Genomic DNA, 16,142 nt, shown 5'->3' on the forward strand with positions numbered 1-16,142 from the left:
TGGCATTCTCTCCTCTCCATTCACAGTCTTGATGCAGTCACAGCCCAAAACATTAACCATTCCTTTTCCCCCCAAAATGCTGCATGACTCATTGAGTTCATGCTGTAGATTGTTTATTGCTCCAGATTCCAACATTGGCAATCTCTTGTGTCTCCATCCAACATGTTAACTGTCACTTCTGGTTTAGCCAGGATACTTTGTTTTTATATTGATTTTTTTTTCACACTCAATTTTCAGGATTATTATTTATCCTTGCAGTGACAAAAAAATCATTGTGAAAGAAAGTCTTGCCGGGAAATCAACTCTCTCAATATTACTGGGTGCGAATCCATGCAGGTTACTGCTGCCACATTGCTGAGATAACGTACCGTTTGGAGTGAGGAGTGCCTTGAGATGGGGTACTGTCATAAATAAACCTATGTACAATACTCCAAAAAGACCAATGTTCATATCAACAGACACAATATAACTACCAGGAAGGAGCAGGAGGGCAATCATACTTCAGCATCTCAATACCAAAAATATTATGCACATTTTTTGACATATCTCCAACTAAACAGCAATGAGTAGCTTTCCGCAAAGTACTCAAGGTTCTGCTACAGTGTGTTCCTGGAAATAATTAACTTTTAAAAAAAATTGGAAACATCGGTCAGAAAATGACAAATCAGGCATCTTTTGCAGATGTGCAATGTTACACATCTGATCAGAGGACTCCCAGTCATAGGTACAATGAAGACCCAGGAGAGGAAGTAAAGCAAAATAAAATCCTGGACCAGTTATCCAAAGCAATTAAAAAAAAAAAAAAAAAAGATCATTTTGCAATCCCTTTGTGACTGGGACTCATCCAAAACAAAAACCAGGAAATGCACAGCTGGTCAGATATCATCTGTGGAGAGCACGTTTGGCAGATGGCTGTATTGACCAATGTTTCTATTAATTGGCATCTGACATGCTGCCCCAGTCAGGAAATGATTTAGCTCTTTTTCCCAGCTAGATGGTACAGCAATATTCAGCACACAAACCATCAGCTCATTCCACCCATATCGCATTCCCTGGTATAATGTCTAATTCATTGCACCTTATGTCTTGGCAACTTGTCAATAATTTGTCAACCTTTGGCCATACCTCCCATGGGGGCTATGGGTAGGGGGTGGGTGTGTTGGGGGAGCAGACCCAACGGGCCTGCCCTTGGTCTAGTAGCTTTTAAACTTGTCTGTATTGGCCACGTTCATTTAGAGACATATATACTAATATTCAAATCTCTTCCTCTTACTATTCAATTCCAATCTAACATTAACCATTTCTCTTTCCACAAATGCTGTCTGACTTAATAACCTTTTCCAACATCCTCCATTTTATTTAAAATTTCCAGCGTTTAAAAACTTTTCACCATCAAACTATTGATTTATTCATATAAATTTAGCATTATTCTCCTTTCCCAAAGTTGCTAAAATTTCTCATTCTTTAACTGAGTGGCATGAGGCAATGGTGCCTGAATTTTGAACTAGAAGCTGGATCTTTTACTTTTGTATATTCCCACAGTAAAGCACATTTGTACCCGGTGCCATGCTTTATAGCAAAGCTCTGGAATAGTTGGGTATTTAGCCAGAGTTATTCCAGGCTCCTTTGACAAACATTTGTCCCCCTTCCATCATTTTGTTTGAAATGGACTTGACTCAGAACCGATCTGGCATTTCAATGAAGCACTGTTGAATATTGGCAGCTGCAGAAGTATTCACTATCGCAATCTGTAATCTCATTGACAGAGCTCCAACTTTGACATTCAAGCCAAGTTAAATCTGGAACTTAACCTTACCTCGATGAGTGCAGAAGCAAGTGCCCGGAGCAGCACTGATTTCCATAGAAATGAAGTGCTAACCTGGTGAAGCTGAACAGATGCAGTTGACATAACTAGATATTCACAGACTGATTCTTAAAATGGTCAATTTACACAAGGAAGAAAAATCAGAACCTGTACCCTAGTAAGTAAGTAAGTTAATTTTATTTATATAGCACGTTTAAATCAACTCGCGTTGAAACCAACATAAAAGAAATAATTAAGTTTCCGTACATCCATAGCAAAATTAAAAATAAGAAAAAAATAACACAACACAATTATAGTATTCAACATGAACGTCCCCCCACAACAGAATCAAAATTTTCCACTGTCGGGAAAGCATCAAAAAGTTCAGTCCTCTTCCTCTGTGATTACCCGAGGTTGGGGCCTATTTGTGGCCTCCGCAGCCAGTCCGATGTTTTCAGGCCCTCTTGCCAGAAAGCTGGAACTCCGGCGTCGGGTGAACGCTCCTCAGCGGCTTGGAAAATGTCTGGAGCGGCCGCTCCCTCCCCGGAGACTGCGGCATCCGAAGTCGGCAGGCTGCGCTGGTTGGAGCTCCGACTCTGGCGATCTCGGCAAGAGATCCCAGGCTCCGAAGTGTTTTAAATCCTGCACCGCCCGCGGCTGGACGCTCCGCAGACCGCAGCTCCTCGATGTTGGAATCGGCGGTCACAGCCCTCCGGATCTTACCGCATGGTGACCCGGTAAGGCATCGCCCACTCCGTGATGGTGTCCCAGCGCTGTGCCGCCACCGAAGCTGTAGTCCCAGCCGGTCCCGACAGGAAACGCCGCTCCATTCTCGATGGTAGGCCGCGAGGAAGGGGCGATGAAGCAGCTCTGAGGGAAGCTGCCTCTCCGACCAGGTAGGGACTAGGAAATAAAGTTTCCCCCTTCCCCTCCCCCACCCCCCACATAAAAGACCTCCAACTAACATTTTGTTTTTTAACAGGACAAAAAATAAAAAAGGGTGAAAGGGCGGACTGCAGGGAGAGCTGCCATACACAACGGCGCTCCACTCCTGCAGTCCGCCATCAGAACTCTATAAAGAATGAGGGGCTTTTTGAAATAAACACATTTGTTGTGGGATATTGTTTATTTATTAAGGGTATTTTAGAATTAGGAGTCTCATTTTCAGAATAAAGAGCCAGCCATTTAGCACATAAATGACAAGACATTTCTTTATGCAGAAAGTAACACATCTTTGCAATTCTATTCATAAGGTAGATGCTGAATCACGGAATATATTCAAATCGGAAATCAAAAGAAACTAAAACAAACAAAAAATATGGGTGGCGTGCAATTAAGTGGCACTGAGGTTAAAAGATCCATTATTAGATTGAATGAAAGAGTCTTGATAACACATTCAATAACATCTTTTATCACTTTGCTGGTATCCTAAGTCTTTTTACTATGTTCTAAGGCAACCATGTTCATCCAGAGATGGCCACATCCTTCAGCTAATTTGATTATCTCCATGAGATATTAGGAAAGAACATAGAACAATAGATACAACAAAAGCAATGGATTCAGGAATGGAATGGAATCTGTGGAATTCTCTGCCACAGAAGGTAGTTGAGGCCAGTTCATTGGCTATATTTTAGAGGGAGTTAGATGAGACCCTTGTGGCTAAAGGGATCAGGGGGTATGGAGAGAAGGCAGGTACACGATACTGAGTTGGATGATCAGCCATGATCATATTAAATGGCGGTGCAGGCTCGAAGGGCCAAATGGCCTACTCCTGCACCTATTTTATATGTTTCTATGTTATACCAAAAAACAGTGGCACCTCTGGCCATGCTGCTATAGTACAGTTACAACATTGACAACTCCCAAATAATGAGGAAAATCACCCAGCTAATGTCTTGTTTAGAAATGTAAGACAAATCCAATCCAGCTAATTACAACAATCAATAGACCCTCAAGCATCAGCAAAGTGGTAGATGTTGTTGACTGTACTATCACCGGCTCTTACACACCAACAGCCATCCTGGGTTTTGTCAGGACCCTCAGCTACAACCTCATTACAGCCTTGGGCTAAACGTAGACCAAAGCTGTGCTGAAAGGTGGTGAGGCTGCCTGGCCTTGAGATATTAAATGGCGGTGCAGGCTCGAAGGGCCTGATAAAATGGAAGTTGATGAACATCAAGAGGAAAGCTTTCCAATGAATGGAGTCATCCCTGGTAGGAAAAATAAGCGATGACTATGCTTCTCAAAGTTGAATCTTTTCAGTTATAGGAACTCCTGTAAGGTGTTCCTCAGAGGCTGTATCCTGGGCCCAGTAATCTTCAGTTGCTTCATCAGTGACCTTTCTTCTATCAAAGTCATGGTATTAAGTGATGGTTTCATGATATCCAATTCCATTCACAACTCCTCAGCCGATGAAGCCGTCTTTGCATACATGCAGTAACCCTTCGACAATACTTAGGGATGTGCCGATGAGTGGAAAGTAACATTCTTGGTGTTAAAGTGCCAGACAATCATATCATATAACTTATAAAAGTCTGATCTTGGATATGGATGTGTGTGTGTGTCTTTTCATGTGATTCACATCTCCTCGAAAACCCGACAAGGTAACGGTGAAATTTTTACATAAACCTGTAGAGATTTAACTCGTAATTTCAAAAATCCCTTCATCTGAAAATTTGATTCATTATTTCCCAAATTTTTTACTAAAATTGTTCACCAACCTGACTCTTTTTAAAATCTAACTGCTGAAGCGAGCTGGATGATGTCACGATGCCTTTGCTCCTCGGGCACTGTTTTCCACGAGCTGCGAGTTACGTGGCCCAGCCGCTCGACCATCCGAAGGGGCCGCTACCCAAGTCCCGGCCACATTCCAGCCCCACACTCCCGACACCTGGGCACCCAGTACTGTGGGGGGAGGGCCAGGAGGGGTGGGGGGGATCTCCCCTGTCTGCTCCTGGGCCCGGCAAGACGGCCACCCGTGGATGCAGGCAGCGAGCAGCCAACGACCGCACCGGGGTCGACTGACCGCTGGCCCCTCCCTCCCTCCTCCACCCTCCACCTCCCTCCCTCTCCCCCACTCACCCCCCTTCCTCCCCCTCTCTCCCCCTCCTCTATCTCCCCCTCCCACCCTCTGCTCCCCCTCCGCCCCGCCTTCATCCCTCCCCCCCCTCCAGCCCCCCTACCCACACTCGCCTCCCCCACCCACCACCCTCCCCTTCTCTTTGCCACCCCTCTCCTCTCTCCCCTCCCCCCTCCCCCCCCCCCCCCCCTCCCCCCTCCCCCCCTCCCCCCCCCCCCCCCGTGTGTGTGTGGGGGGTGGTTAGTGTGTGTAACGCCGCAGCCCCCCCCACCCCCTGCAATCGCATGTTGAGGGGATTGGACCCAACGGGTCCCTCGTGTTCTAGTAACTTATAAAACTCTGATATCGAATGTGGACGTGTGTGCGTGTCTTTTCATATGTGATTCACATTTCCTCGAAAACCCAACGCGGTAACGGTGACATTTTTACTTATTCCGGTAGAGATTTACCTCATGATTTCAAAAATCCCCCTCATCTGAAAATTTGATAGATTATTTCCCGAGTTTTTTACAAAAATTGTTCACCAATCTGACATCTTTTTAAAGTCTAATGTGTTGAAGCGAGCTGATGACATCACAATACCTTTGCTCCTCGCGGCCAGCTGTTTTCAACGCGCAGCCATGAGCTGCGAGTTACGTTGCCCAGCCAGCCTCCCCCCCCCCCCCCCCCCCCCCGGCTCTGGATTGAAGCCGTTGAACACATCATCAAGTCATGCTACGCACTCTGCTGGGCTCCTTAAAGTTCTTCAACATGACGACGGTCGTTATTACAGTGCGGCCACGGACAAGTGCAGTGGAAAAGTGGCCATGGCAGCCATCACAGGGACGACCTCCTCTCCGTCTCCCCCGATCGATCGTCTGCCATGCTGGTGGGTGTGCTTCCCCTCGCGGAAGCCACGATCGTCTCTCCACTGCTTTTCACCGTCCTCAGATCACTCCATGCCTCGTTCTGGTCCACGCCGGCCATGGCCTAGCTCAGCCTGGCATCTGGTGGGGAGGCCTGCTCTACGACCTGGGTAGGTGCTGCCTCTACCCCTTCCCCTCCCTCTCTACCTCCTCCCCGGGGCAGAGAAAGAGAGAGTGTGGCGGGGTGGGGAGGGTGGGAGAGGGGGAGGAGGTGGGAGAGGAGAGGGGGCCCTCCCTCTCTGCTCCCCCCCCCTCTCTGCCCCCCCTTCCTCTCTTCCCCTCCCTCTCTGAACCCCACTTCCCTCTGTGCCCCCTCCCCTCTCTACCCCCCTCCCTCTCTAGGGAGTGGTGAATATTGGGACCTATGGGTGAGTGGTGGAGTATTGCGTTCGGGAACCAGCCCTCCCCTGTGACGCCGCGCCCCCCCACCCCTCAATCTCTACCCCCCTCCCTCTCCCTTTCTACCCCCCTCCCTCTCCCTCTCTGCCCCCCTGCCCCTCCCTCTCCACCCCGCTGTAGCCGCGCCTGCGCAGTTGGGGGTTAAGCATTGGTGGATAGGGCGAGTGACGAGGTAAAAGGAGCGAATGAATAATATTAATATGATATCAAAGGGGGGTTAGTGTATGTGTGATGCCGAAGGCTGCCACCCCACCCCCGCAACCGTGCGTTGAGAGGATGGGACCCAACGGGTCCCCCTTGGTCTAGTGACCAATAAAAGGGAGTATTACCATCTATTCCCCACCAAAAACATCCTGGAGATTTCTAATAAGAAATTCAGCATTGTTCACCATCTTTAATTAATGCTCAATAGCATGGCTTTTGTAATACCGCTCACCATAATGCACGACAATTGAGAGATACGTACTATGGGTGTAACTTGCAGAATGTTGTCTCTTGAATATCCAATCTTCCACAAGACATGTTTGGAATGGAATAGAATTCCTATTACTTGCCTGGATGAATGGACCTGCAACAATACTTGAAGCAACTCAACACTACCACAGGCAGCAGCGGGCTTGACTGATAGCCACCATCTATGCATTTAACTACTTTATCACCCACTACGTCAATGACATTTTGATATCCACCAGCTCCATGTGGAATGGGAATCGTAGCATGTGATACAAACATCTCGAGACAAGAAGGGACCCAGCCCAAAAACTTCTCCTCACCACGTTCTCCAGAGATCCTGCATGACTCTCTGAGTTACTCCAGCACTGTGACTTTTTTTGGTAATCCACTATCTGAAGTTCCATGTGTTTAGTAAGAATGAAATTTAGGATCAACGGTAAGAAAGAAAGTGAAAGAAGGGAGAAGGAAAAAGATGATGAAAGACATTTCCCTTCAATATTATATTTAGAAAAATCCATACAAGGAAAGCATTAATGGGTAAATAACGAGAAAATTACCATATTAATCTACATTATGTTTATATAAAACAGCAAATGCAGAATACGTGGGTGATGTTTCAGGTCGAGACCCTTCATCGCGACCCGAAATATCACCCATTCCTTCTCTTCAATGATGCTGCCTGTCCCGTTGAGTTACTCCAGCATTTTATGTCCATCGTCGCTGTAAAGCAGCATCTGCAGTTCCTTATTACAACAAATGCAGAATGTTTGCCCATAATATTCTATTACTACATTGGTCTTAGTTTAAATGCTACCATAAATAGGGAATTTTCCTTCAAAGTGCAAATTTTCAAAATACAAAACTAACGCTTTACATACTTCAGTAGATGTAATAATCACTTTATTACTAGATGTTTTCTCCAGTTCATGACAACCACATAAAATTCTGAGCAAAATCTATAAACAAAGTACCAGAATTTAAAAAAATTTGAATTACAGACAGCTTCAAAGGTGGCAAACTGACAGATATTTTTGGCAGTTGCCATATTTAGTCTTTTATCATATTTCCCTTTCAAAGGCTGTCCCGTACATTTAGATCATTTTGTGATCTTCATATTTTCTAGCTTTGAAAGGAGGACAAGTAAACTTTGCACTCCTGGTGTTTATTAGACTATCCTCCGATGAAAGAATCGGGTTCTTTGTGTATCCACCAGCTGAGAACGTTGCTCTTAATAGTTGTAACTTTTTAATATACAATTAGAACTAGAAATGGTTTGAAAAAGTGGTGTCCCCATTTTCATTTAATCTTTTTATTCTCGCCCAAATGTGTCTTTTATTAGTTGCAGGTTTTCAGGTAACAAGGAGAATGCTGGGGATGACTCCTTTGACAATCACCCAGGAGATATTTAAAGTAGCAGCCTGTATGACATGAATTTTGGAAGAACCAGACTCCTTTCATTTTCTTCCAACATCTGTTTAAACTCGACATATGCACCATGTCTAATATTCTGCATTTTAATACTAGCCCAAGGAGCCAAAATGGACCTATTGTAGCCCACAATATGATTTTTAGTGAGTTATTATTTAGAACCAGTAGCCGTTTCACACATGTTGAACTCAGACATTTTTGTGACTTATCTTTGGAGAGATTAATTTATATTTGTACCGAGTGCAATGACTTTGTAAAAGATAGATAGATAGATAGATAGATAGATAGATAGATAGATAGATAGATAGATAGATAGATAGATAGATAGAATTTATTTGCCACGCAACCAGGGTCGGTGGTATTTGGGTTGTCAGCAGCGGTACAATAATAAAGAACACACAACCACAATAAAAATGTAACACAAACATCCACCACAGCATTCATCACTGTGGTGGAAGGCACAGAACTTGGCCAGACCTCCTCCATTTTCCCCCGTGGTCGGGACCTCCACCCTCCGCAGCCGTTGCTGCGGGCGTCCAGATGGTAAGGGACAAAGTCAAAGACAGGGTAAGTCCAGGATCAGCTCTTCCCCACCGGAGACCGCGGCTTCAGGCTGGTGTAGGTCGCAGGCCGGCGGTCGAAGATTTAAGGTTCCCGCCGCGCCGCAGCCAGAAGCACCGCAGACCGCAGGGCCGATGGTCGAAGCTCCCCTCCAGGGGTGATGGTAAGTCCACGCCGGGTCCGCGGTAGAAGTTGGCCGCGGGCCGGCAGTGATGGCTTCTTCTTCTCCCGGGTCCCCAACGTGAGATCCCGGGCTGCGGACGCCGCGCCAGCTGGAGCTGTGGAGACCGCGGCTTCAGGCTGCCGGCTGCCCCGGGCCAGCAAAACTGAGCGCTCCCCTCCGGCGAGCCCCAGCGAGGGCTCGCCCGCTCCACGCCGAGAGTCCACGCTGCGCCCGCCGCTGAAGCCCCGGGCGCATCTCCGGGAAACGCCGCGCCGATCCTCATTGTTAGGCCACGGGGGAGGCGACCTGGAAAAAGTCGCCTCTCCGTGGAGGAGGCGACCAAAGCGGTTTCCCCCTCACCCCCCCCACACAAAACACACAAAGGAACATTAAAACAAACTTTAAAACAAACTTTAAAACATACTAAAAATTGAAAAGACTAACGCGCTGCTGACGGGGCTGCTGCCACTGCAGCGCCCCACGCTGGTGGCAAATTGAGGCAAGGAGCCTTTACCATATAGTTGAGCAGCAGAAATTATTCTCTTATGTCAGAGCTAAAGAGGAAGGGTGGAAAACAAAACCAGAAAAGGTAAGTGCTCATTTCACTTAAAATGTTTTTTCACGATGGCGCAGCGGTAGAGTTGATGCCTTGCAGCTCTGGAGACCCGGGTTCAATCCCGAGTACGAGTGCGGTCTGTACGGAGTTTGTACGTTCTCCCCGTGACCGCGTGGGTTTTCCCCGAGGTCTTCCGTTTCCTCCCACACTCCAACTACGTACAGGTTTGTTGGTGAATTGGCTTGATTAAAGTATAAAGATTGTCCCTAGTGTGCGTGGGATAGCGTTAATGTGCTGGTCGGTGCAGACCTGGTGGGCCAAAGGGCCTGTTTCCGCGCTGTACCTCTAAACTAAACTAATAGGTACTCTAGGTAAATGATAATGAACTGACAAGAGATTCACATTTTGACCCTAACTGTGTGATATATAATTGGAGCTTAATTAAGCCAGGGAGCCACTTTTTCTTTTGCACAAAGATGATTTTTGGTCAGAAGGATGCTTCCTATCATTGGCACAATCCACCTGAGAAATAGCGCAATCAGTTTCGTGAAAAGTTGATTATCAGGAATACGATATTCAACTATTTTATTGTAATTCTCATGTAGAAATAGCCTCAGTTCAAAGATACAAATGCAGTTATTAAATCATTCGTGAAGAACAAGTGGTTAAATATGAAGATAATCTGATGTAAAAATGTAAATAGTTTTACAATTGTCCCATCAATAGGTTAGAACAGAATGCCTCCAGTTTCATTACAATGACCATAATATTCCAATTAGCATGAATTGTTGGATGTCTATAAATTGCATGGATTGGATCTTTCTCCAAGAGAGAGGTATGGCATGGCGGAGTTGGTGTCTTACAGCATCAGAGACCTGGGTTCGATCCTGTAGATTGGTTATTGCATGTGAACCAATCAGAGTAATGTATTAACATTAACTCCACCTTACTGTACACTTTATATTAACACTCACTTCCCATATTACGTAGTTACACCGGTGGTAGAGATGAACTAACAACATATTGTACTGCACCACCATGACTGATGATTAAAGCTGACCTTGAACACCAGACTGTGTCTGGACAGCTCTTTACATGTTTACGTGTTCTTAACATGTTTACAGATCCTACTACTTATGTCAGTATGGAGTTTGAATGTTCTCCCTGTGATCACATGGGGTTTTCTCCAGGTGTTCCAGTTTCCTCCCACATTCCAAAGATGTAGGTTAATTGGCTTTGGTAAAAAAAAAATTGTAAAATGACCCTAATGTGTAGAACAGTATTAGTGTGCGGAGTGGTCACTGGTCAGCGTGGACTTGGTGGGCCAAAGGGCCTGTTTCCGCATGTATCTCTTAGGTCTAAACTGGGTAGTTGATGCCAAAAGTACACCGTTTTTGTTTGTCTATATTGCTACAAACTCTTAATATCCAAGCTTCCTGCAAATCTCATTCATATATGCCTCAACTGTATCTTTTGAGAAAGTAATCAATGTAAATAATCAGTCTAAGCATATGAGACATACAAATATCATAAAGGTATTTAAAAATAAAAGTGTTCTTCTTCATAAGGGCAATATTGAAACATCTTTAAATAAACACGAGAAAAGAACACCTTCCTGTTACAGCTTCATTAACTTTGCATTCATTCTGAGTGGGAATGATTGTAGGAAATGTTGTTTTCATGGCCTTCAGCTTTGGAGTTTGGCCATTATAATGATGCAAGGTGTAACTAAGTAACGAGACAAAAGACAAGTGCAAAAGAACAAGGAAACAGGTGTTTGAAATGTGTGTGAATTTTCTCAATCTTTTGTATAATGTTTGATAGGTAAACCAATCTTTTGAAATATTTAAGCTCAATGGATGAATTTCATAATGGCAAATATTATTGTAGTCCTTCTTAAATCTCATCTTTGAAGAAATTCAGGTGCCAAGATTGCTAACATTTTCCTCTTTGCAACATCACATATTTTTTTCCTTTACCAATGGAGTCCCATGGATTTAGGCTCAGCATATGTACGTTACTGTTGACTTCTCACAGAGATCATACTGAATCAATAACAATTCTTTAATTTAGATTTACACGTCCCATTTTTTCACATGAAGTAATGCAAAGAAAAGTCATGAAAATCAACCAAAAATTGTGAATGCTGGAATCTGAAATAAAAAACACAAAATTGGGGCAACAGTTGGTTTCTTGAGCTGCAGTCATGAAAAGATAACAGAATTAATGTCCCAGCACAAGACCCTATGGGTGTTGGTCTGATAAAAGGTGTTGAAGGTCAACCATTAACTCGATTTTCTATTTCCAAACGAAAGTTGTGTACAGATTTCTGAAAGTGAAACATTGATTGTTTGCAAAAATTCAATTATGCTTAATATTTAAACATGAGCAAAGCTCTGCACTGTACCTCAGTACATGTGACAATAATACATCTCACAAGCCCCCCTCGGTCATGACTGACCATGGGTGATGCATCCTAGTTGTTGGCTGCTTGCTCCAAACCTTGGCTGGAGCAGCATCGCTTGTGGCTGAAGAGACCAATACAGGAGTGACAGTCTCTGCGGCAAAGGTCACATTTGGGTGTGGTCTCTGGTTTGTTGAAGTTGATGCGCTCCTTTCTGCATTCCTGCTTGTCTGCCGATAATACATCTAAACCTAGTTTACGTGTATAAATCAATTGATTTATTATACGTTGGTTGTGCGTTTGTGTGTGTGTGTGTATATATGTATATGTGTATATATATATATGTATATGTGTATATATATATATATATATTATATGTATATGTGTATATATATATTATATGTATATGTATGTATATATATATATATATATATATATATATATATATATTACGCACATGCACAAACACAGAACCAACGTACAATAAATGTGTGTGTATATGTATGTATATATGTGTATATACATACACACACATATGTGTATGTATATATATGTGTGTGTATATATATAAATATAGAGAGAGATTATAATTTGAAAAAGCATTTGTAACAATTGTTATGAATAGAATGCATAGGTAAAAAAGACACCATAATATTTTTCTTACTGCTGATACAATCAACACCATGTGAGCATTGTTCCACCATGTGGGCTGAGCTGTTGAGTGTTTCCAGTACTTGCCATTTTTATTTCAGATTTCCAACATCTGCAGTTTTATTTTGATTGTCATGCTTTACGCTGGCTGGCAGAAAATGAAGCAATTTCTTTCTTTACAGCTTTACATCAAGCAGATGGCCTTTTGGATTATTCCCAGTGAAAGAGATGAGAATGCAATCAATAAGCCAAGGCTGGCTTTAACAAGCAAGATTACACTTGTGTACTTTTTGAGGTTATACAGCCAAAACAACTAGAGTTCACTACAGTTTATAAACTATTTCTCGCGCACCTTTCGTAGTTCATTCATTTTTATCAATCTTCTAACTTTACATAATTATATATTTTTTGCCGATCATATGATATGGCATTAGTTATTTTGTTCTTTGGATCGTTCTGTTGAGTTCTCTCATGTAGTGTTAAAATTATTATTTGCATTGTAACTTCATCAAAAAGGAATGTTTGCGAAGGACCATGTTTAATGCTATGCTGATGGCTGAAGACCTGAAAGATTTTAGAACGAATATTCACATCCAAATAAGGTTGTGCATGATCTTATTGTACTTTGCTTCATCTTTTTTTCATTATTGTAGGTGAATATATTGATGATGCAGGGAAGTGCCACCACTGTCATTCCCATTGTGTTAAATGTTCTGGCCCAGGCAAAGATGAGTGTATTAGTTGTGCTGTTCCAAGGTGAGTCCTTTTGACAATATCCCCTATGTCTTCCTGCTTTACTTGGTAATTAGTTTGTAGTTACTCCTCTGTAGTCACACCCGTCCCAACTCCAAAGCAAACCAACTCATAAATTACAACTGGAATAAATAACCAGCCAACATCTATGGGGAGAAAACAGTGTTGATATTGACGGTTGTTAACCTTTCATCCAAACTGTAAGTTGTTAAAAAATGTAACTGTTCATTGACAGGTTTGAGGGCTGGGAAGCTGGTGGGGATAGGAAAAAGCAAGAATGAAAAATAAGATTTGTGGTAGGGGAGAGAACATGAAAGAATAAGCAGCAAAAGAGTAATAATGGTACAGTGACCTAATGGAAAGGTGATGGACTATTAACTGGCTTTACGTTGAACTACAGTGAGATAGACGGCTAAGCTGTGAAGTAGAATAGAGATTTACAGTGCCATGCAGTGGAAAGGATGGGGTCACCTTTTCTGACTGAAAGGAGTATTTTGCAAAGTGACTACATTTGATATCCAAAATCCAAAAGAATTTCCATCATAATAGTATTAGAGCAATATAAATCTCAGTTTCACTATAAATGAATATTTGGGACTTTTCAATATAATGAAGGGAGGATGCCGAAGTTTAGATGTTGCATCTTCTAGGTCAGCATTTGATGCTCGTCCATGTTCTTAAGCAGTGTGGTGAGCTCATTCATGTAGTGAAGTACTTGCACAGTTTCGTTCGGTGGAGAGTTCCAGTATTTGGACCTGTATGGAATATGGGTTTAGGAAAATGTGTCCTGGGATATAGATTAGGGCAGTGTTGTGTGCATATTCAGTTGAAATAGGTGATTTGTTTGGTGGTTTCATTACCTTGGCTACAATAGAAATAAGGGAGAAGGATGCATTGAGTCTGGAAAGTTAGTTTAACAAGAGGATATAGTGCATCTGAAATGGAATTGAAGGAATAAATGTTAACCTATGAGTAATTTAATAGATATTGTTGAGGGCCTTGTTGATCATGGCAAAGGGAAATCTTGATTTCATGGAATGGAATACTTCCCAAAATAATTTATAGAATCTAGTGAAAATGATGATTTGGAGATAGATAGATGAAAAAAGGAATCAGCTCCTTACTACAATCAAAATGGGAGGACGAAGTTGCAGTTGTAAGAGTTACCAGGTATAGTAATGAGGAACTGGTGTAAGTGAAAGTATAAAAGGACTGGATGTGGATTATATAATGGTAAGGGAAGAGAGGAGGTTTAAAAAATCCTGTGGTTTGTGATGAAAACTTGTAGTATCAACTATACGTTTGTCATAGGGAATTAATGCAAGACCTTTAGGAGGTGATTTTCACTCTTAAGAGCAATATTGAATATGGGTTTAGGAAAAAGGTGCCTTGATTAGGATAGCAAAGATATGCAAAAGAAAAGCTAAAAAGGGAACACAATGCAGGTGGCATGCAAGTATCTAATTGCAGGTCTTGCCCAGTTGTAAATTGATTAGGTTGCCTTCAAATGATCTGATTGTGGTGCTTTATATTTGACATAGTATACAGTACAGAATGCATGCCAGGGAAGTTAGCTGATTCCAGTAGTCATTATTACCACCAATTAAGCCTGAAAGCCCAGAAACCCTATCTGAGTAATGACTGATGATGTGTCTTCATGGGTAATTAGTCAATAGGGAGACAATTGTACAATTACGTTATCAGTTGCAAAAGCACAAGTGATCAATGGAGAATAGTGGACTGTACTATTTGGGAAATCAAGGGAAATGCCATATGCAATTCTGTTGTACAGTTTTATAAGGAAAGCACCTGGACCAAAGATGGGGAACATGTTAATAATCCCACACACAGTATCAATTCCCAAATTTCTATGTTACCAATCCCTTATACGAATCAAAAAGTTACGGGCTCCAAGTTCATAAATTCATAATTTGTAGGAGCAGATTTAGACCAATCGGCCCATCATGTCTACTCCACCATTCAATCATAGCTAATCTATCTTTCCCTCTCAACCCCATTCTCCTGCCTTCACCACATATTCCCTTACACCCTCACTAATCAAGAATCTGTCAATCTCCACCTTAAAAATATCCATTGACTTAGCCTTCACAGCCATCTGTGGAAATGAATTCCACAGATTCAGCATCCTCTGCCTAAAGAAAGGCCAAGGCTGCTTGCAGTTGCTTCAGCCACAAATCTTGTGTTAGGCCATCTCATAAATTGCATTTTACAAGAATGATCCCAGGAATGAGTAAGTTAACCTATGATGAGCGTTTGTCGGCACTGGACCTGTACTCGCTGGAATTTAGAAGAATGATGGGGGACCTCGTTGAAGCATACAGAATAGTGAAAGGCTTGGATAGAGTGGATGTGGGGCGGATGTTTCCATTAGTGGGAGAGTCTAGGAGCTAGAGGTCATAGCCTCATAATTAAAGGACGTTCTTTTAGGGAGGAGATAAGGAGAAATGTCTTTAGTCAGAGGATGGTGAATCTGTGGAATTCATTGCCACAGAAGACTGTAGAGGCCAAGTCATTTTTAATGGTCCTGTCCCACTTAGGCGACATTTTAGGCGACTGCAGGAGACTATGCAGTCGCCACATGTTCGCGGGTGGTTGCTGGGAGTTTTCGCATTCTGGGAACTAGTCGCGGCCTCATTATGGTCGCCGCAAATTTTTCAACATGTTGAAAAATTAGCGGCGACTAGAATGAAGCCGCCATGGAGAGTAGTGAGAATTATCGTGCCGTAGGTGGGTCGCCAGGTGGTCCTAGTGGGTTGCCAGGAGGTCATAGGTTCTCGTAGGTTGTAGCCGGTGCTGACCGGTGAATTTCATTGGCTCATTGGGAAATAAAAACGTAAGCAGTAGTTTTCAGAACCAAGGATAACTGACCGGTAATGTTAATGTCCGCCGAGCTTCACAGCCGTGTATCTCTGGCTTCTTAAAAGTTGTCTCCCCCCTTTCTCCCCCCTCTTTTAAAGGACTTACC

General features: G+C 43.1%; 1 protein-coding gene across 2 annotated transcripts in view; it reads left to right on the forward strand.

Annotated features, from left to right (window-relative positions):
* The window catches only part of pcsk5 (proprotein convertase subtilisin/kexin type 5), a 270,823-nt gene that overhangs the window by 202,458 nt on the left and 52,223 nt on the right, over window positions 1-16,142 (forward strand). For both annotated transcript variants that reach the window (XM_033017565.1, XM_033017566.1), the window contains exon 21: window positions 13,057-13,159. In XM_033017565.1, the coding sequence (XP_032873456.1) occupies window positions 13,057-13,159 (103 nt within the window). The remainder of the gene's footprint in view (window positions 1-13,056; window positions 13,160-16,142) is intronic.

Source organism: Amblyraja radiata, chromosome 3 (assembly GCF_010909765.2).
Source record: "Amblyraja radiata isolate CabotCenter1 chromosome 3, sAmbRad1.1.pri, whole genome shotgun sequence".
In the NCBI taxonomy this organism is placed as follows: Eukaryota; Metazoa; Chordata; class Chondrichthyes; order Rajiformes; family Rajidae; genus Amblyraja; species Amblyraja radiata.